A 19,959-nucleotide genomic window follows, 5' to 3' on the forward strand; every position below is an offset into this window, starting at 1 on the left:
CTTGAGGCCCCTGGGCTAGGCTGGAAGTTGGGGAAGTGGGTCCTGGACTCAAAGACTTCTGACTGCAGAACTCCAGGATGTTGCTTTTGTAGTGTCTGTTGCCCCCTGGTGGCTATCTGTTGGAAAGCACTCACCTACAGGCATTGCATAATGGCTGGTACACACGGGTGTGTGTTGGGGGGGGGGGGGGGGAGAAGGTAGGACCTGAAATGGCCTCCAAAAACCTCTGAGGGCAAGGAGAAGGAGTGGGGCAAGTCGTCGAGAGGACCTTAGATCTAGGTACAGGCCCAGAACTGAGAAGGCTGGATGCTGGTGGTCTTAGTGGAGAAGAGGCGGAAGGCAGAGCAACCACCACCACGAAAGGGAGAGGGAACCCTCAGCTGGTGATAAGCATCTGGCCGTGCCTCTCGGCTGCCGTTTCTTTCCACCTGGGGGACCTAGTGGAGCTGGTGTTGGCCTCTTCGGTCTTTCCCACAGCTCAGATACCAAGAGTGGCCCCACTCCTGTACCTGTGCAGCCCCGGGAACACCTACGTGGCTCCACATCCACCCCTTGGGTCAAGTCAATTAAGGAAGGGGCCCAAGAGCCTTGAGTAAACCTGAGGCACCGCACAGCACGGCACTTCCAGGTGCCGAGCCCTGGGGACTGAACTCAAAGCCACAACAGCAAAACCCATATAGGATGCCGGGCTCTGCCCAGCTCCCTCCAAGAACCCTTGAGGGTCCTTCATGTCAAAGCTTCCTCTCCAGCAGCTCTTGAAACAGGAGAGCAGCTTAGCAGCTTGTGCTCTCCCAGGAGCTGGGTCGGCAGACACTGGTGTTTGCTCCTTCTGAGTCAAGAAACAGGAATGGCAGAAACAATGGGACCCAAGGTGATGTAATAGGCTGGCAGTTCAGCACTTGGTAGCTCCAGAGGTGACAGAGGTCATCGGCTGGGGCCGCCACAGACCACTGGGGCTATGAGCATTTTCTCAGCAGCACACAGAAAGTGGATCTGGTCTCTGGGAGACCTGCTGTGCCAGGCACCGCTTCCCACCAGATGAATACATGTGTATTTATATATTTATATATATATGTATATATATATATAAAAGATTATTTAACAGTTAAATACATCCCAACACCAGTGTCCCACAGGACAAACGCTAGGTTGGGTGGCCCTGGTACACGTGCTGTCAGTCACAGAAGCACAGTATCAATACTCCGGTGGGATGTAGGCTCCTCACAGTAAATCATGTTCCTGACGAGGGACAGGCAGGCAGGTCTGGCAGAGTGGGCGTCTCACTCGGTGGGAACCTCGTATTTGAAGATGACACTGAAGAGTTGGCCCCCTAGCCGCTCCGCCAGCCAGGCATTCTTCACCACTGCCAGCTTGAGGCTCTCACAGCTCAGCAACGCATGATAGTTGGTGTGGATGGCACGGCCCATTCCCTCGATGACCACCAGGTCCGCACCACGCTCCCGCACCAGCACAGCCAGCCCCTTGTCTAGGCGGCTTCAGGGAAGAAGGTGGCAGAAAGGTTGGACAAGGGGCTGGCCATAGCTTGCTCTGAGCACACCCTGGTGAACACCAACCCTGTTCCCTTGGAGGTGGCAGCCAAGCCCACCCTTCCAGCACTGCCTGGCTTCCTCAATGCCTGCATTTCTGACATGTCCTTTGTCTAGTACAATCTAAGTCTTTTCAGAAAGTCCTAAAGGGAAGGCCAGTGAGATGGCTCAGTGGGTTCAGGCACCTTTCACCAAGCCTGATGACTTGAGTTTTCACCCACAGAACCCACATGGTGAAAGGAAAAAGCTGCCTGTGGGAACGACGGGCAGAGCCCGCTACAGGAGGCCTGCAGCCTGGGTCAGTTGCCCACCTGCCCTACAGGCCACAGGAAGAAGTGGCTACTACACCGGTCATATTTAGGGCAGGCAGTAGCATGGAGAGCAGGGCTGGGTTACCTGAGATCTAGGCACGGGGAGCTGGAACCAGTCTGCACCAGCAGCAGCCTGTCTTCTCTGAGTGCAGAGCTATAGGAAACCATGCAGTCAGGCCCAGTAAAGCCCCCCAACCCTTCTTTGTAATATCTCTGGGTCCCTCTTATGCCCACCTCCTGCCTGGCTCAGCATGGGCGGCCAGAACCTACCAGATGATGGGGTCCATGGCCGCAATGCGCTCTGCCACAATGAGGGACTCACTGTAGGTGACATCGTTCAGGGCAGGGCCTGAGTTGCATGCCAAGATGACCTAGGGTGAGGGGGCAGCAGCTCTTTAGAACTTGGGCAAAACTCACCAAGCTGTCCCTGGCAGATTCCAAGTAGCAGCCAATTGGGCAGCAGGGCCCCAAAGAATCTCAGGGCTCTGTGGCTTCTGAGAGAGGCAGGGCTGTGCTCAGAGCATGCTCTATTGCCTCTTATCCCATTCTTGGCCTGCCTTCTGGATCAGGATAACCTCTCATGTATGCCCAAGTCTCTGGTAAATGCCTTTTCCAGGAGACAGGAAGCAGAGAGAGCTCAGGCTTTAAGCTACAGCCCACACCCACAGGCCCAAGTACTCCCTGGCCTCACCTGCACTCACCTGCCACAAACGTAGGAGCTCTGACCATGGCCAGAAGCCCACAGCAACGCCAACCCCACCAACAGCGAAGCCCAGGGGAAGGGTCCCACCCACCCGGCCTTCTCACTCACCTCCGTCCCTCTACAGAGTAGCTCCCTGACAAAGGGGAAGACTCCCAGAATGACGTCTATCCCACTGTTATCTGCGAAAATTAAGGCACATTTATGAGGGGGCCCCTGTAAGACAAAACCAGGACGTTCAGTTGGGAACAGGTGCACTCAAGCGATTCACACCCCACTGTCCTCTACACCCCACAACCCCGCAGGGGCTGGGTCCAGGCACAGGTCTCACGGCAGGTGATGGGGACAGGGCAGTTTGTCCCAAGGCCAGGTGACCCAGGCAGTGGTCACTGCAGGAGGCCATGCAGGGAGTGGGGACATCGTTTTTGCCTGTGATGCTGGGGATGGAACCCAGAGCCTCATTTATGCCGAGCAATTGTTCTTTTACTGAGTCATACCTAAGCCTAGATTCTCAGCTGGGGGCTTGTGAGCTCTAAGTGGTGGGCTACAGGCTATACCTGTGCCCCAGGGCCACTAGGGGGTGGGGCAGGGGCTGCTACACCCACCTCACAATAAGCCCAATGCCTTTGGTGGCCACCCTTCTTGGGCAGGTCCAGACTCTGTGTTTCAACCCCCAAGGGCAGAAGCAGAAGCACCTTACGTACCTTTAACCTCTGGAGCCACTTGGTGTAGGAATCCACGAGCCAGGGCCGTTCTGTGAGGAGACAGGAATTCCAGTCAGGGAAGCTGAGGCACAGTGTCAATGGCTTGTTTCGACAAGGGCTGGGCTCTCTCACTGCATGCCCACATGGTTACTCCTGCCCCCACTGCCTAACTTCTCCAGGGTCAACCACCTACCCACACAGGGCACCAAAGCACCCATGGTGTCCATACCTTGCAATTTTCTCTTTGCTTCTTCAAACCCAAACTGGGGGTCCGATTCAAGGACACTGTGTAGAGAAGAGAAAATTAAAATGAAGCAAAAACCACAAAGCAATCATTCCAGGCCAAACCAACATGGTGAGGTGCCTCCCAGCTGTGCTGTGCTGAACTGGCAGCATCTCCACTCAGCAGCCAGCCCAGCCTGGGGCAGAGGAGAACCCTTCAGTGGAGTATAATAGTTCAGACCTGCTCAGAGCACTGGAGCTAACTCCCTCTATGCCTGGCAGCCTCAGCTACCTTGCCACAGCACACTGGGGCCTGCATCTCAAAGGGGCAGCTGTGAGGAGGAGGAGGCAGCCAGGTAGCATGGTCATCCGACAAGGCGCAGACCTGGGGTAAATTACCATAGAGACAGCAACTCTACAGTTGTTCAATGCTCCTTCTAGCATTCAGTTGGTGCAGACATCTTTGTAAGACCCCTTGGTTCCATCAGACGCTAAGTATCATCCATCCCTGCAGAATCTAGTGACTATGGATTTGGACTTTTACCCTGAGAATGTCAGCCTAGAGTCCAAATCTACCCCACCGGTCTGCCCAGAAAAGCTCCAGGAGCACAAAGGCCCGTGACGTTGGGCTCTTGTCTGTCACTGTTCAAGTAGGGCCTGCCCGGAGCAGGATGGGTCTGGGTCTAGATAGCCTGGTGGCAGAATGGCACACTTCAGTCACAGAGGAAAGCATTTCTGAGCCAACTCAGGGAGAGAAAAGGAAGGGACTAGCTGAGCAGGCCTGACACCTACTCAGACACGGCCTTGGCTCCCCAGTCGAAGACATTCCCAGCTAACAGCCCCTTCACCAGGGCCAGCTGCCGCTCTTCCCAGCCTAGTGAGTCCAGCGAGCGTGTCACACTCTGAAAGCACTTTAGCGCGAGGCCGTTTTCTTTCTGCTTCACCTATGGGGAAGACACACAAGCACTGCTTTATTGGTGCTCGCCCTGGAGGTGGGCCCTGACCACTCTTTGTAGCTTCTATGGAGTCTCCAACTCCACACGATGGAGGCTCACTGAGGATGCAAACACTAACAATACCGGGAGGTGATAGGGACATTTGCGGTCATGCTCCTACGAGGTACCACTCAGGGCTGACCCCCTGGGTGTGCCATGTTACTTACTGATTTGGGGCAGTCTTGGGGTCTACATGGCGTTGGGTGAGGCAGAGCGGCACTTTGGCACACACCAGGTTAAGTGCAGTCGGGAGGGCAGAGGATACACACCCCCAGAGGCCATGGGTATGTGGAGCAGGGACAAGATGCCCAACAGTAGGGGAAGACGGGGCCCACAGCTTCTAGCCAGAGGATCTGAGGGGTGCTGACACAAGGGCTACAGTGGCTGCACCCCAGCCCGAGGAGCTCACCTTGGAGTAGGGATCTGGGAAGTTGAACTCATTCAAGCAGTGCTCTCTCGTGTCCAACAGGCTCCGCACAGTTAGTGTCCCATAAGCACTGCGGACAAAACCAGGATGGAGTGTGGCTGAAGAAGACAGGTCTCACAGAGCCCAGGAAAGCCCAGTGAGACCCCTCACACAGCCAGAAGAGACTGCACCACGTCACAGGACTCACAAGGGCTGGTGCCTCAGTGTCTGCAGTTTGCTCCAATACTTCTGCCGGAACTTCTCGGCCCTCTCAGCTGCGTCGATGGACTCTGGCTGGCTGGCCACAGCTCGCTTCACCACCTGCCAGCAGCAGAGGGTCAAATAAGCTCTGCCCTGCACCTGGGCACAGCCCCACAGGCCACATGGGCCACTTGCTGAGTCTTGAGCCTCACCCCATCCAAGGCCTCCTCAAAGCAGGTAAGCCAGTATTGGCGGGCCAGCGCATCGTCGGTGAGGTCCACGGTGTCAGGGACATAGGAGGATGGGTCCAGAAGGAGGGGCAGATTGACCAGGGGCCTCTCCAGCCGGTCCATCTCCAGCAGGTCAAACTAGGAGGACAAGAAGAAGTTGGTGGAAATGTCACAGAAAGATCATGATCCCGAAGGAAGGTCTGACTTTATCCCACCTGCCTCATCTCTGGGCCTCCTCTTGCAGCCACCAACCAGACTTCCTGGATCCAGCTCACTGCTTGGCAGTGGAGTGAGTCTACTCTTGAAAGCTGCAGATCAGCTCCCACCTCTGAATCAACAGCCCTTGGCCATCACCCTTAGTTCCACAGCAGCGTGTGATTCCTAGGCTGCCCCACCCTCCGGCTGCTCTGACACCAGTTCGTACTGTTCTGAGTTGCATCTCTAGCTCTCCACAAGCCCTGCTCCTGCTGCTCGGTGCCCAAGGACCTGCAGCACGAGGTGCCCGATGGCGCTCTGACTCAGTTTTATCCACATGATTTCTGGCAGACTCGCGCTGGCACGTGCCTTGGCCTCTGTCCTGTGCTCCTGATTTGCTGTCTGCGAAGCCTTCCAGGGCTGTTCCTTACATACTGGCCCCGAGATGCAATCAGTAAGACCAGCTACATTAGCGGCCACATGTACCCCACAGCCATGGGTGCCAAGTCCATGAGTGTTTCTGGAACTATCACTTGCCCCACGGGCACTGTCTATTTTAAGCTGAGAGAAGCTGAGTCAGCGTGCAGATAGCAGTAAGGTGAGCGTGCCCAGCAGCAGCTCCAGGCCCAGAGAAACTATCGAGAGACAGGGTCAGCCTAAGCATGACCTCTGCTCCAAGGCCACCTCTTTCTGACCTCAAGTGGCTCCAGCGGCACCACACCCTTGAACTCAAGCCCCTTCGGCCAGGGAATTTCAACAGCAGTGACATGAACTCTAGGTTAAGCTCAACTTGGACTGAACCACAGGGACCAAAGCTTGCAAACCTGAGAACACATACAAGTGGCAAGCTCAGCAAGAAAGGCCTGAGAAATTCTCGAACCAACCAGAAAGGGGCGGGATTACCTAATCAACCACTGGCTAACCACCAAGTGCCCAGCCTCCGTGCTGTCCGCATACGAGGACACATGGCATTCCAGGGTCTCATTACAAGTTTCCCATTCTGCAGGTTTGGGCATTGCCAAGGCTGCTGTTGGCTTCCCTGGTGGATCTCAAACCTTAGTTCGGTCTCTCTTAGCAATATAAGCCTCAAAGGACTGCTTGGCACCTACACGTCAGACATGTTACTTCAGCGTGGGCTGTGCAGCCCCCAAGGTATGGAGCAGAGCTGGGCAAGCACCACTCCCCCTGCCATGCTCTGCTGAGGGCATCAGGAGCTACCCTTCAGTACAGACAGTAGGACGGCTTTGATTGCTACTGCCTCCCTCCATCTCGAAATCCACGTGGCAGGCCTCAACAAAGCCACTTGATGAGTTAAAAACCAAGGCTGGAAGATCTCCATCTGAGCAGCAGTGCCCTCCTGGCCTGGCCCACTGACAACGGTACAGGGGCATGTAGAGTGCTCTCACTGGAGAGGCCTGGGCTCACTACCAAGGGAGGCTGTGTCCACCATGAAAAGCTGGTTTCTGCCAGTGTTGGCAACCTTGTCCTGTGGGTGTGGCTCACATCATGCTTCTAGCAGATGCTTTTACACCAGAGTGGGCATCTGACCCGAGAACGCCTGTCAGGAGCCCTCATCAAGAGGATGCTAACTACACATGTGCTAACGAGCCTCCTACCCACCAGCTTCACAGTGCTCAGCCTGCCTCTGGCCAGAGAAGCCGTAATGTCTATCGTCACAGTGGATTTCATCTCTTGTGGAGACTTGAGAAATGGGTCTAAAACATTCCAGGGTGAACAGAATTCCCAAGAAATGTAAAGCTGCTGGCAGTGAGCTCAGACCAAGGCAGGCCTACCAAGGGAGGCCTAGTTTCCACTTTTGTTGCAAACCAAACAGGCCACCAGGCCTCTCAGGCTCCCAAGAGCTCTGGAAACCTCAGTGCCTCCTGCCCTCAAGTCTAACTTGCTATCAACACAAAACCAGTCTGTGTGGAGAGAGGCCACAGCGGAGACGGCTGGGCAGGCTGCTCCGGAAGGGCCTGCTACTCACTGTGCCGCTCCTTGCCCGCTGTGTCGGGCACAGCTCGGGCGACGTGCTCATCAGCCCGGAGCTGGCTGCGTAGTTCTCACCCCAGCTGTACTGGTTAGGATCTGGAAAAACGAGAAGCTGGTCACCGTGTCAGCCTCGCCCTTGATTCAAAGGGGAAAGTAGAGGAGGAAAAGGGATAAAATCACTGGTCTAGTACACGCTAAGGGATTACCCCTTTCTGGGGCTTCCTCAAACCTCATGCCCCACCCCGCCCCCACTCTCCCAACCCAGATACCCCAGTCAGGGGCACAGGCCGCTCCCTGCACAGCCTGCCACTGCTCAGTGTAGCGACTCTACTCACTGTCTTGCTCGGCTCCTTTTAAAAACGCCCCGATGGCTCCCAGGTAGCCTTCGTGTCTCAGGAAGAGTGCCTGGACTTCGCCCTGCCCCAGCCCAAGCCCACAGGTAACTGGTCAGTGTCCAGTAAGAGCCACTCTGGACCCATTACACCAGCACACCAACCTCTGCAAGGCTGCCCGATTCCCTGCTGACAGATGGTATCTGTATGCCATAGGGTAGCCTGGTGGCTGAGGAACCTGAGGGGAAGCCTGACTATACAGGGCTGCTCGGGTTTGCCACTGCCTAACTCCGCTGGCTCAGATACCTCAGACCCATGTGTGGCCTCACTAAAGGACAGTCCCTGACGGGCCTTCACTATCAGGCTTATACTCCAATGCACAGAACGCCAAGCTGGCCAGCAGGAGGGCCATCTGCCTGCAGACATTTATCTTCCCAAGGAGACTGGTGGCAAGGAACTGTGGCTGTGCCCCATCCCAGAGCCTCACATGTGCCCCTTGGGTGCAAAATGAGTTCTGGCTGGCATGTCGCTGACATTGGGGGCCTTTACGGAGTATACTGGAGCAGCTGGAATGAGCTGAACCCACACCAGTGCCCAAGGACAGGAAACTGGCTACAGTCACCTTGGAGAAGAAGTTAATGCTGTAGGTGATGGTGCGCATGGTCACAGGGTGGCCTCGGATGAAGAAGCCCCCAAAGTAGACCCTGTCCAAGCCGTGAAGCTTGGCGTAGAGACAGGCGAGCTGTCCAATGTCATTGCTGATCATGTGCAGGAGGCTCTTGGCCATGTCTTCTTTGGAGAACTCTGAGAGGGAAATGAAAACAGAATCCAGGGTGTGATGTGAGTTCCCCTGGCAGCAGACGGCTAGAGGGTGAGGGGCAGAGCTCTGGGATGTGAGGCGAGACCCAGTTCTGGAAGAATGAGGTGTTCTTTTCAAGAGGAAAAAAAAAATCCTAACTGCTTTTCCTATCTTGCAGTTCCCTGGAAAGAGAGGCTGAGGAAGTTATCTGGCAACATTCTAATGAAGCCAGAGCAGGATGTGGAAGGGGAGCGCCCTAGAGGCCCAGCAAGGACAGTCTCAGGGGGAATCTGTGAGATTTGTCTCTCCACACTAGGGGGCACAGTGATGCCCTGGGCACTGAAGTGGGCCATGTCTTTGTCAACATGAAGGACAGGTCCTGGCAGGTACCTTTGTCGGCAGTGGCTGACTTTCCAAAGCTGCTTGCGATGAGATTGCCGCTCAGCCCCAGGGTCTGATGGGCCCCACCATATATGTCCTGCACCAGCATGTCAACATTGGCATGCCGGCCTCTGGAGGCCAGCTGCAGTAGCTCATCAAACTTCTGTGGAGGCAGAGCAGAGCAGAGCAGAGCAGGGTAGCGAGGGGCCTAGCAGCTGGGGGACCCTCACCACCCTGGACACCAAAGAGAAGCCAGCCAGGTCAGATGTGAATGGCCCTGTCTCAGCACCTGGGGTAAGGGCAGGAGTGGCAAGCTGGACACCTAACCACTGAGCTGGCAAAATTCCAGTAGCTCAGAGCCACTGACCTTCAGAGTATAAATAGCTCAGTCTCAGGGCTCTAAGACCTGGTGCTCAAGCCAGGATAAAGGCTTGGGAACGGCTTCTGCAAACGTGTAGCAGGGACTGTCTAAGGGCCGCAGAGCAGAGGTTCTAAAGGGGATACCTTTGTTTTGGTGAGCAGAGCCCCCAGCCCCCAGAAGGTGCCTCCTCCAATGGAGCTTCCACCAATCCACTCAAACCGGTCCTCGGTCTCCACCTGGGAAGGAGGGCAGACACATTAGGCATCGGGGTACAGGCCACAAAGCCTCCCCAGGAGTTTCTGTCACCCTCTTCTGAGTGATCCCTGGGCGGAACTGATGTCATGCCAACGACAGTTCAGGCCTGTTCCTATGTTCAGTGAAGGCTGTGACCCACGGCATGTCCATAGCTAACAGGTGCTGGGCCATTTACCTATCATTCTGTGGACTCTTACTTTCACGATGGAGACTCCAGAGCCAATGTTGACAAGGAGGTAGGGGAAGATGTTGGGGTGATTTGTCTGAAATCGGAACTCTGGGTCTGAATCTTTCTGGTACATGAAGGCTTCGTGTGGGATGTTCTTCAGCACGAAGTTGCACCCCTTAATCAAGCAGGTCATGACATCTTCCTTGTCCACCCTGTGAAGGAAGGAGCACAGTCATAAGAATCAGCCATGGTGCACTTGCCAGGACAGTGCAGAACAGCCAGACTGTACCCACAAGGTCCCCAGCACAGCCAAGCTTCAGCTTCCGCTCAACAGGTTTGCAGCTAGCAATGGCACCAAGACAGCACACACACACATAGCACCACGATCTGCACGGGAGTCCAGGGCTTCCCAGCACACCACAAGTACCACAGGTAAGGTTACCACTTACTTCAGGCGCAGCTTCTCCTCAATGAGGTCCTTGAACTTGTAGGCTCCACCCCCTGTGGCCTGGATGACCTTGGTCTCAGTGTTGACTAGGTGGTCTCTGATGAAGTCCAGACAGGCTTCCATGTAGGTATTCTCAAATTTGATGAAATGCAGGCGAGCTGTGATCTCCTCCTGAACTGAGATTTCATAGGGTGGCTCATGTTCTTGTTCCATGTCCTGGAAAGAGTTAAGTCTTTAAGACTCAAGAATCCACACAGTCCTGGGCACCCTACCCCAGCACAGTAGGAATTCACTCAACTGTGACACACAAAATACTTGATGTTAGCTTGGGCCAAGGCAGAGAAAGCAGATGAAGGAGAGAGGCCTAGTTACCCAAGACCCTCAGAGAAGGACACAGGAGCAGGGGAAGGAAAGGCATTCCCAGGAAAGGTAGGAGAGACAACATACAAGGAGTCAGGGAAGAACAATCATCTCTAGGACCATGGTGTTAATATGTGTACACAGTAGGGGACCAAGGCCAGAGGGAAGCAGCCAGCCTGTCTAGCTCCCCTGGCACCTGTGTATCCACCTTGCGAGGCTTACCTTTCCTGGGTGGTCAAAAGACCTCACTTTGGCCACCTTGTGCTGTACAGTAGAATAGTAGGCCAACTTGGTCAGTGATCCACCTACAAGGGGAAGGCACAAACCAGGCAAAATTCAGAACAGGTCAAAGGAGACCTTGAGATCCACCTCCTATAAGCTCTTAGAGGGCACTCTGATGCGTCAGCAAACAGCCTCTTCCTTGAGCACCCAAGTCTGTGTGGACAGGGTACTGAGTGCTGTGTGAACTTGGAATCCCTGTGGGCACAGAAGAGAGGAAAAGGATATAAGCCACCATGACGTAGCATCTCTTCTGCCCCCACCCCCAGATTCTTAAGTTCTGTTCACGGTTTCCCTCCCCCCCCACACAAAGCAGAAATGGAGCCAACCTGCTGCCTCCAAGTACACTTAGCTGTTGCCAGTTTTTAAGAAAATCTTGTTTCCAAGGGCTAGAGAGAGGTCCGGTTGATAGAGCATTAACCCTGCAACTGTGAGGGGCTGAGTTCAGAGCCCCAGAACCCAATGGGTGGTAACAAATGCTTGTAATCCCAGCGATGACAAAATGGGAGGAAAAAAGACAAATTCCTGGGGTTCACTGGCCAGCTTGTCTGCCTGCTTGGTAAAGCTCCACGCCAATGAGGCACAAAAGGCAGCCGGTGCCCGAGAAGCAGCCTGAGTGTCCCGACTCCCACCCTCCCCCACCCACCCCCACATACACTCAGGTACACAGCCTGGAGGGGCAGACCTGCAACCCCAGCTGGCTGGAGGCAGAAGCAGGCACAAGTGTCAGGCCAGCCCAGGCAGCTTAGTGAGACCGCCTCACAGTAAAACATAAAATGTGGGCTGAGGAACAGAGGACTGGATGAAAACGTGGTATACTTGTACGTGGAATTCTTTCCCAGCCATCAGAGGAATGAAGTCATGCCATTCGCATTGGTCATATTAAGTGAATTCAGCCAGCCTCAAAAAGACAGATATGTACTCCTTTTATCTGTGCTTCACAGATTTTATATAGCTATGTAAAACTATGTGTGCAGACATGTGACATCGTGACATTTCCAACACACAAGATAAAGAGGGCTGGGATGGAGCTCATGGTAGCACTCACTTTCCTATATGGGGTCCAGGTCTGAGCTCCAACACTGAAAGCAGTGCAGACCCCAAAACTGACCAAACCACATCTGGCCTCTCCTCTTAGCAAATCAGGGCAGGCAACACACAGCGTCTTTGAGACACAGAGTCAACAGGTAGGGTTTACCTACACAGGAACTGAGCTGATGGAGCAGCCCGAGCCTCAGAAGTAGCCAAAGGAAGTCAAAGGCCTCCACAGGACCCGACTCTGGCTTGTTGCTTTTAAAGATTTTATTTTTATATAATTGTTTTTAATCCGAGGGTTTATTTTTTATTCTGCCTACATAAACGCCTGCACAATACATCCATGCAGTGTCTGTTGAGGCCGGCATCAGATCCCCTAGGAAGTGGAGTTAGTTACAGATGGTTGTTAGCCACCATATAGGTGCTGGGAATTCAATCTGGATCCTCTGAAAGAACAGTCAGTGTTCTTTAGTGTTTATCTTTCTTTTTCTTCAGTTCTATTGTGGGTTTTTTTTTGTTGTTGTTGTTTTGTTTTGTTTTTTTGAGACAGGGTTTCTCTCTGTGTAGCCCTGACTGCCCCAGAACTCACACTGTAGACCAAACTGGTCTCTAACTCACAGAAATCCTCCTGCTTCTGCCTCCTGAGTGTTGGGATTCGAAGGAGTGTGTCACCACCTCCTGGCCAGTGTGCCACCACCTCCTGGCCAGTCCTATTGTTTTTTGAGACAGGGCCTCACTATGTAGCCTTGGCTGGCCTGGAACTCACTCTGTAGCCTGAGCTGGTTGCCCAGGCTACAGATCCACGTGCCTCTACCTCCCAAGTGATGGAATTCCAGGCATGCATCTATCAGCACACCCGGAGCCAGGCAGGCTCCTGGCATTGTCACAGAGCCTGTCACCCATGGAACACTGTCCACAGCCAGCCCCTGTGCTCTCCATTGAGCCACACACCCCAGGGAAAGCTGCCCAAAGGTCCAGAGAAGGCAATGCCAAGGACAAGCCCCTGCAGGCAGAAAAGGCACTTTCCAGTTTGTAGCTGCAGATTCCCAGACCTTGAAAGGACACGGACACGTGGGGAAAACAGGAACCTCAGCACCCCATTGCAGCTGCGCCTCTCACAGGCCGGGCAGAAGCAAGGCAAAGGTTCTTCAGCAGCAGAGTGAAATGGCTGAGTTATTTCCAAGTGTTTGTTTTTATGAGAAAATACTTAATGGACTACAAGGGAGCAGATACTCAAATTTATAGACATGTAGGACCAGAGTGCTTCGGGGCCAGAACGCCCCCTTGGTGAAACTAAAACAAGGCAGCCTGTCCCGCGCAACCAAGAATGACCATAATGCAGCCCTGCTAGTTTGGTTTAGTGAGTGTATCATGAGCTTAATCTCATCCCTGGCCATAGTCCTAAGCCTCCTGATCCCTCTTTCTTGCCCTCAGGCTTGTCAGCTTCTCTACGCCTGTCCCATTCACCACTGAGGATGCACTGTTTCTGAAAAGACAAGACTGCAAACAGATGGAAAAGCACTTTAAGCAACTCACCAGGAATTATAGCGAGGCTGGTGAGACGATCAGATAGAAGTGCTTGCAGTCAAGTGATGACTTGAATTTGATCCCAGGACCCACAAGGTAGATGGAGAGAACCGAATTCCACCAAGCTGTCCTCTGACTTTCACATGCACACCACAGAACCAAGGAAGGGCAGGTAGCCCAGCATTTACTCTCTGGAGCCTCTCCCTGCCTGTGTGCCCATCGGGGACCTTTCCTACTGCCTGTGTTTCCAGGACTGAATCAACCTAGTTGACATGAATGTCCCCATCCAAGAAAGGAAAAGAGCTCGCCAAGAACACAGATCAGCTGAGGCTTCCTCGATCCAGAGACACAGAAAGAGGAAACAGGAGAAGGCTATTTGTAAACAACACTGCCAGCAAGCATGTTGCTTTGTAGGTGCCTGAGTTACTGACCCCATCCTGAGTTCCTGAGTTGTGATGTCCCATCAGCTACAGGAAAATAAATAAATAAATAAGTTTGTCCTCAGGAACAGTAAGCAAGTCCTTCTTGTAAGCTCCGATCCAAGACCCAAGCTAGTGGGAGCTTTCAAAGAGAGGAGACAAAAACCAACACTGAACACACCCCTGCAGTGTCCTTCTGTCAAAGGAGTCTGTGTCTGACCTCAGGACCTTCAGTTTGGAGGCAGTCCTTCACTATAGCGCATGCTTTGTGGCTTCTGGTTGGATGGTCTCGGGGAGCCACATACATTATCCAAGGTGAACCCTATTTTCTCAACTGACAAATGATGTTTGTAATCAACTCCAACTGCTTTTCAGACATATTTACTAAATTTTTCTTCCCAACAAACAAGTGTAAGACCACAGGACAAAGCACAAAACCCAGCCCTGGAGAGAAGGTTTCAAAAGCCTGGGGACAGCTGCCTTGGGAGTTTTTGAGAGGTCTGGCTGTAGACAGTCCCTTCTGCTGGGCCTGTAAGATCACCACTTTCAGCCCAATATCCAGTTAGTCAGTAACCAAGTTATCTCGGGTTACTCGAATCTTTTCTACTGCCTACTTCCCCATCACCAACCCTCCTGAGCCCTTGATAAAAGTGGGAGCTCAGGCCATCTTTGCTTTCACATCCACTCCCCATTCCAAGAAAGGACACCTCAGAGAGACAACCCAAAAGCATGAGGGTAGAGAACACATTCAATATTCCAGAAGTAACGAGAATCATGAAGTCGTTTAACGATCCAGACTTTTCAAGGAGGCTAGGAGCCAGCAGCACATCCATTCTCATTCACGGAGTTAAGTCCAAGACAGCAGATGCTGCCCTGCTGTGTGGGCCTCATTGACCACGCTGGCATCAAGAGGCACACGGGCAAAACTCCCCAGAAACAGGATGCACAGCAGAGCGGTTGGGGGTTGGCCGGCACCCATCCTGGCTCTGCTATCTACGAATCGACTGATTCCCGAGCTTGGTCTCCACATCTGCACACAAGGATGACAGAATCTCCTTGTTGGGAGGTATGAGGTAGCCCCAACAAGGAAAAGGGTCTAAGGCCGGCCGGTAGCTGGTTGGCAGTGAGGTCAACCACCAGGCATGCAGGAGGAGGCGCACGTAGGAGGTAGTGCAGGCGACCAAACCCACGGAACACGCTGGGAGCTTTACACCCAGTGCACGAGTGTCCGGACCCCAAGTCTCGATCGCTGTCTGGGAAGTGGGAGGTCCGGCGGACTGTGCCGCGAGGAGGTGCGCAGCCAAACCCCAGGGGATGAGTCGACTAGGACCTCCGAGGCTACCCACCCCGCCCGTCCCTCCGTGGAGCCCTCACAATCGGCCGGCGCCGCGCGGACTACGAAGCCCGACATGCCCCGCTCCAATCGCGCAGCGCCTACCGGGAGCTGAAGTCCCGCAGCCGGCTCAATCCCGCACCTTGGCGCTGCACACACTACAAGTCCCAAGAGGCTGTGCGGCGACCCGTGAGGCTGTGCGCATGGCCCGCGCCTCCGCCCTTCGTCCTTCCCGCCGCCCCCGCTGGCCGCCTATGCCCACTGTTCTGGCCGCCCGCTCAAGTACCCGGACCGTGGCTACCTATATCAATGGCGAAGCGCTTGGCGTTCTCCAGGTTGCGGAAGATCTCGTCGGGGGGCAGCGTGATGCTCTTGTCCAGACTGTCCCCGCCGCTCCCGCCGCCACTTGCTCCACGCTCCGCCATTTTGAAAGTGCCTGGCCAGCCTCATCAGCCATGGAGATATATGCGCATATAATTGACTGCTAAACGACCGCGTGCATAAATTATGCTAATGTAGTCCCGCCCCTCCCCTCTGCCTATACAGGAGACTGTGCCTCTCGACGGTCCCAGACAAGTGTCCTAAAGGCCAGGATTACGGAAGGGAGTGCTGTTATTCTTCAGGCTACTAATACAAAGCTTCTGGAATATTGTTCCGTCGCTGAGCTGTCTGGGTGCTAACTTGTGCCGAGCCCGCCGATCCTGCTACCAGACCACCCGAGTCTGGCGCCCTCCTGCTGTGAGGTTGACTGACTTCCCACAGACGTGGGACCTTCAAACTCACGTGTAAACTGGAGTAGCTTAAGGACCCTACACTCAGGAGTGCCCAACCATGGGGAAAGTGATTTGGGGTAGGGAACGGAGGGTCATGAGTTTGCAACTGGGAAAGATGGGCGCTTTACTGGCAATCTGCAGAAAGTATAGGCAAAAGGAGGTAAGGATCCCTGGAAATGGCAGAGTTCCAGAGTGAAGGTGATCTGTAGTTCCTGCCGACTTTAGTCCCTTGACAGCATTGTGCCCTCCAAGAAGCTCGCCACATAACTTAGTATCTTGCTCTCAGGTTCTGTCAGCAGGCTGTCACTCACTGGCAGGGTTGAGGTGATGCACAGCTGCCATTTATCTGATTCAGGGAGGAGGCAGCCGTGTTCTGTATGTGCCTGCCAACAGGATGGGCATGCTCTGAATGGAGAGCCCCCTGCAGGGTGGCAGAGCTCCTTCCAAGAGCAAGATGGCCCAGCAACTCAGTCCCTGTCAGTTTAGTATGCCTACCCTGCATTTAGAAGGACACCGACAAGGAAGTGGTCTCCTCCCTGTTCATAGATGTGCTGCTGATTCTGTGGTAAGCAAAATGGGAGGAGATGGAGATTTTCTATCATTGCTCACTACATCTAGGGGCTCAGCAGGGACATCAGGGGGCCACCAGCCGAGTAGACAGAAAGGGATGACTGCTGAGTGGGAAAGATGGGCAGGACCCACATCTGTGACTTGTCATTCAGAAGACACGTGGACACATCCAGCTCCTTCCCGCTTCCTGCGCCACAGATTTTTTACTTTGGGGCAGCTGGAAGCTATGAATTTGGCCGATGTTGTGTAGCCTGCCTCAAAGTAAGTACCCTGTCTGAGGCAATGAACCAGGTTCATGGCCTGAATGGAATGGGTCAGCCCTGATCCTAGTCAGTCATCTCATGGGAGGAAATTTATGAATTAAACAGCTGTACTAAAGGAAGCAGGAACTGGGACAGACACTTTCTCGGGTTTGATGCAGCCAAGCCTCTTTTTGCTACATCGAGATCCACTGTGGCCCTCAGTTTCTATCTCAGTGGACAGAGCAAAGGACCTATGGTTATTAGGGTGCCTTTTCCCCCACCCTCCCCTGGGAGCTAGTAAAAGTTGATGGCGGCCCACCAAGGTCTTGTTCACAGTGAGCACCAGCAGCTCTGCCTGCCCCTCTCTCTTTCTCTTCCTGCCTCTTGCCTTCCCTTTCTCTCTGTTAGTCGACCACCAGCAACCCCCGCCCCCTTCTGACCCCTGTTTGGGGCAGGCCACCCCTATGGCTGCCAAGGACAGACAAGAGGCACAGATATAGCGAGCTTGATGTTTTATTAGACGCCTTCAGAGCAGTCTGTGGTCTCCCACGTGACCAAGAGTTCAAATTCTAAATACAAAATCGTGCCCACATACACCCACCCACACAGAGGAATCCTTTAAGGATCATCGTGGAGACCCCACCCTCCCAGACAGCCAAGGCCACATGGACCCTCAGGTGAGGTCCCATGGGCCCTGTGCCCACGCAGGCTAAGTGCTTTCCTATGAGGAAAAGCCTGCAGTTCCGCCTTCACAAAAGGCAAGTGTGCCCAGGGCACAGCCCACCTGCAGGGTGCTTGCCCAGCAGCAAGGGGCCCTGAAGAAAGTCCTCTACAGGCTGGGGCACCGGTAAACCAACCCCTCACTCTACAAATATCATAGAACCCCCGGTGACCGGGAACTTCCCAGAAGTCACTTGCTGAAATGCAAACACAAAACAACCCCATAGGGTCGGACACATGGCAGAGGGTGGACCCTGATTATCCCCAAATGACAACTCTGCACACACATTCTCTAAGAATGACCCTCCTGCTGGCCAGCCAGCCTTGGGGAGGGAGCCTTCGAAAGAAGGTTGCGGTCAACCTGGGGCTGAACTGCGGCTGGGGAAGGCCTTCCCTACACGGAGAGGTACGAGAGGAACCGGCTCGTCAGTCCTCTGGTTCGCTCCAGGCATCCGTTGGCCGCGGGGGTCACCAGGGTCGCCAGAGGCCACAGGCGGGTTGTCGAGAGGTGGCGACGGCGGCAGCGGCCTTAGCCGGGGAGCGCGTGGGGTGGGGCGCAGTGCCCGGCGCCGGGGGCTCCTTGGTAGGTGCGGTGGGGGCAGGGGGCCGCTGGAAGTGGTACAGCAGCTTCATCTGCGTGTCGCTGGCGGCATGCAGGGTCAGGAACTGCACGGCCTCTTGCAGACACCACGAGTAGCCCTCGCTGTAGTCCTGGTGCAGGCTCTTGGGGCCGGCAGCCGCGGCGAAGGCTGCAGGGAGACGGGGCGACATGAGTGGGGCGCGCGCGGTGGAAGCAACACCGGCGGGGAGCGGGAGGCGGGCGCAGATGCGTGGCTCACCTTTGCTGTGCTTCAGGTAGCTGACAGCCATCTCCAGGATGTCGGCCTTCTCCAACTTGGAGTTGGGCTGGTGCCGCGCGAACTCCTGCTCCAGCAGCAGCTTCAGCTGCTCTATGCTGCTGTTGATGCGGTCCCGACGCATCTTCTCCACCACCGGCTTCCGCAGCTGCGGGAGGAGAGGCGTCAGGTGAGCGGCTGAGACCCGAGGCCCCGGGGGAACCAGACGCTGCGCGCCGGGCGAGTGGCACTTACTCTGTTTTTCTCCTTGGGACTGAGCATCTCTACCGCCACGGTACTTGGGGCCATGCCTGGCGCTCAGGAGGAGATTGGCGAGCGGAGCGGAGAGGAGCGGAGCGGAACGGGCAAAGCCAGGCGTCCCGGGCTGGCGCGGCCCCGATCCCCGCGCGCCAGCCCTATATAGGCGCGGGCGGCGGCTCGGCGCCTGGGGCCCGGGCGCCGCGGCCGTTCCCACACTCAGCGGCCAATGGCGGCGCCGGCCGCACAAAGGCGCCGGCCCATTAGCGCACGCTAAATTGCCTGTGAATTGGCGCGGGCACAATGGTCGCTCCCCGAGGAGCAGGTGGGCCGCGCGGCACAATGTCCGGGCTGTGGGAACGCGCTCGCCCTCATTAGCATCCCGGGGCCTGATGCTGAGAGCCCCGCGCCTCAATATGCTGCCTTTTCCCAGGCCGCGGGGAGGTGGGGAGGGCAGGAAGGAGCGCCCCTTCCCCCATTCTCTCCCTTCTTCCCTCCCACTCCCCAGCGGCTCCCCACCGCTGGCTGGCAGAGGCCACAGGCGCAGAAAAAGGAGTCTTACAATTAACAGACAGCCGCTTCCAGAGGGTGGGCACGGGTGGGCTCCCCATTTGGGACCTGTTGCCCACAGGGAGAGTGTGTTGCAGTGGGCCACATTCTCCCAAACAGGTGCTGCCAGTCATACTTTCCACAGGTAGTGGATGAGAGAGGAACTCAGGCACTTAGGATCAGCATTAGTAGCTTTTATTGCCAGTCCCCAAACTGTCACTTGGGAGGAGTGACTTCTGCAGAGCTAGAACTGGCTGGGTGTTAAAGTGTGCAGCCTGCCGGGCATACCACCTGAATTTGCTTTGGATAGTGCCTAGTATGAAGCCCCACACTCAGGAAGCCTGCAGAAGCCTCCACACTCACAGGGTGTCTAGACTGTCTTGTACTGTCATCGGTGCCTTCTCTCCACCCTGTGTGGACCTGAGTACTACTATGCCTAGTTCTCTTAATCGGAGGACCATGCCTCCTTCACTTGCCTGTGATCCCTATTCTTGCATGGCTCCTTGGCTGCCCCTAACTTCTCTCACAGCCCCCCCCCCCCGCCGTGTGTGTATTATTGTTTGACTCAGCATTGTGTGTGTGGGGGTGCTAGGTGGCTCATGAATGTTGTGCCAGGATAGTTGGTCTCCTTTGGATGAACTTATAACAGTGGTGTCAGGTCAGGTGACCTGACTAGTCCCACCCTAGACTCTTAGGAAATGGCCATGAGGGAGTGTCACCTGGAACCTGTACTATTTCCCTTACAGTCTTCAGGGGCTGAGGGAGGAGATGAGGCCATTTCTTCCCCCTGAGGCAGCCTAAGACCTAGTC

The 19,959-nt window shown here is 54.9% G+C and overlaps 2 protein-coding genes across 4 annotated transcripts; both read right to left on the reverse strand.

The window, feature by feature from the left end:
* Positions 1 to 858: 858 nt before the first annotated feature.
* Pank4 (pantothenate kinase 4 (inactive)) lies at positions 859 to 15,654 on the reverse strand. Of its 2 annotated transcripts, XM_048416600.3 has the most exons (19): positions 15,503 to 15,654; positions 10,831 to 10,913; positions 10,250 to 10,464; positions 9,829 to 10,012; positions 9,520 to 9,612; positions 9,025 to 9,178; positions 8,458 to 8,639; positions 7,839 to 7,920; positions 7,499 to 7,599; positions 5,299 to 5,454; positions 5,094 to 5,206; positions 4,889 to 4,976; positions 4,277 to 4,428; positions 3,492 to 3,547; positions 3,263 to 3,312; positions 2,670 to 2,774; positions 2,129 to 2,229; positions 1,944 to 2,012; positions 859 to 1,494 (listed from the first exon to the last, which is right to left on the reverse strand). In XM_048416600.3, the coding sequence occupies exons 1-19, from the start codon at positions 15,624 to 15,626 to the stop codon at positions 1,281 to 1,283; spliced, it is 2,322 nt and encodes a 773-aa protein (XP_048272557.1). In that variant the 5' UTR covers positions 15,627 to 15,654; the 3' UTR covers positions 859 to 1,280. The 2 variants fall into 2 exon arrangements, with proteins under 2 accessions (XP_048272557.1, XP_048272562.1); XM_048416605.3 differs by lacking the exons at positions 8,458 to 8,639; positions 9,025 to 9,178; positions 9,520 to 9,612; ... (2 more) ...; positions 10,831 to 10,913; positions 15,503 to 15,654 and having other exon boundaries at positions 7,499 to 7,638.
* Positions 15,655 to 17,283: 1,629 nt separating this feature from the next.
* On the reverse strand, positions 17,284 to 18,747 carry Hes5 (hes family bHLH transcription factor 5). 2 transcript variants are annotated; one of them, XM_048418224.3, is made up of 3 exons: positions 18,598 to 18,747; positions 18,346 to 18,511; positions 17,284 to 18,255 (listed from the first exon to the last, which is right to left on the reverse strand). In XM_048418224.3, the coding sequence occupies exons 1-3, from the start codon at positions 18,649 to 18,651 to the stop codon at positions 17,975 to 17,977; spliced, it is 501 nt and encodes a 166-aa protein (XP_048274181.1). In that variant the 5' UTR covers positions 18,652 to 18,747; the 3' UTR covers positions 17,284 to 17,974. The 2 variants fall into 2 exon arrangements, with proteins under 2 accessions (XP_048274181.1, XP_085546296.1); XM_085690170.2 differs by having other exon boundaries at positions 17,284 to 18,511.
* Positions 18,748 to 19,959: the final 1,212 nt, after the last annotated feature.

Source organism: Myodes glareolus, chromosome 6, assembly GCF_982192425.1.
Source record: "Myodes glareolus chromosome 6, mMyoGla1.1, whole genome shotgun sequence".
NCBI classification, from domain to species: domain Eukaryota; kingdom Metazoa; phylum Chordata; class Mammalia; order Rodentia; family Cricetidae; genus Myodes; species Myodes glareolus.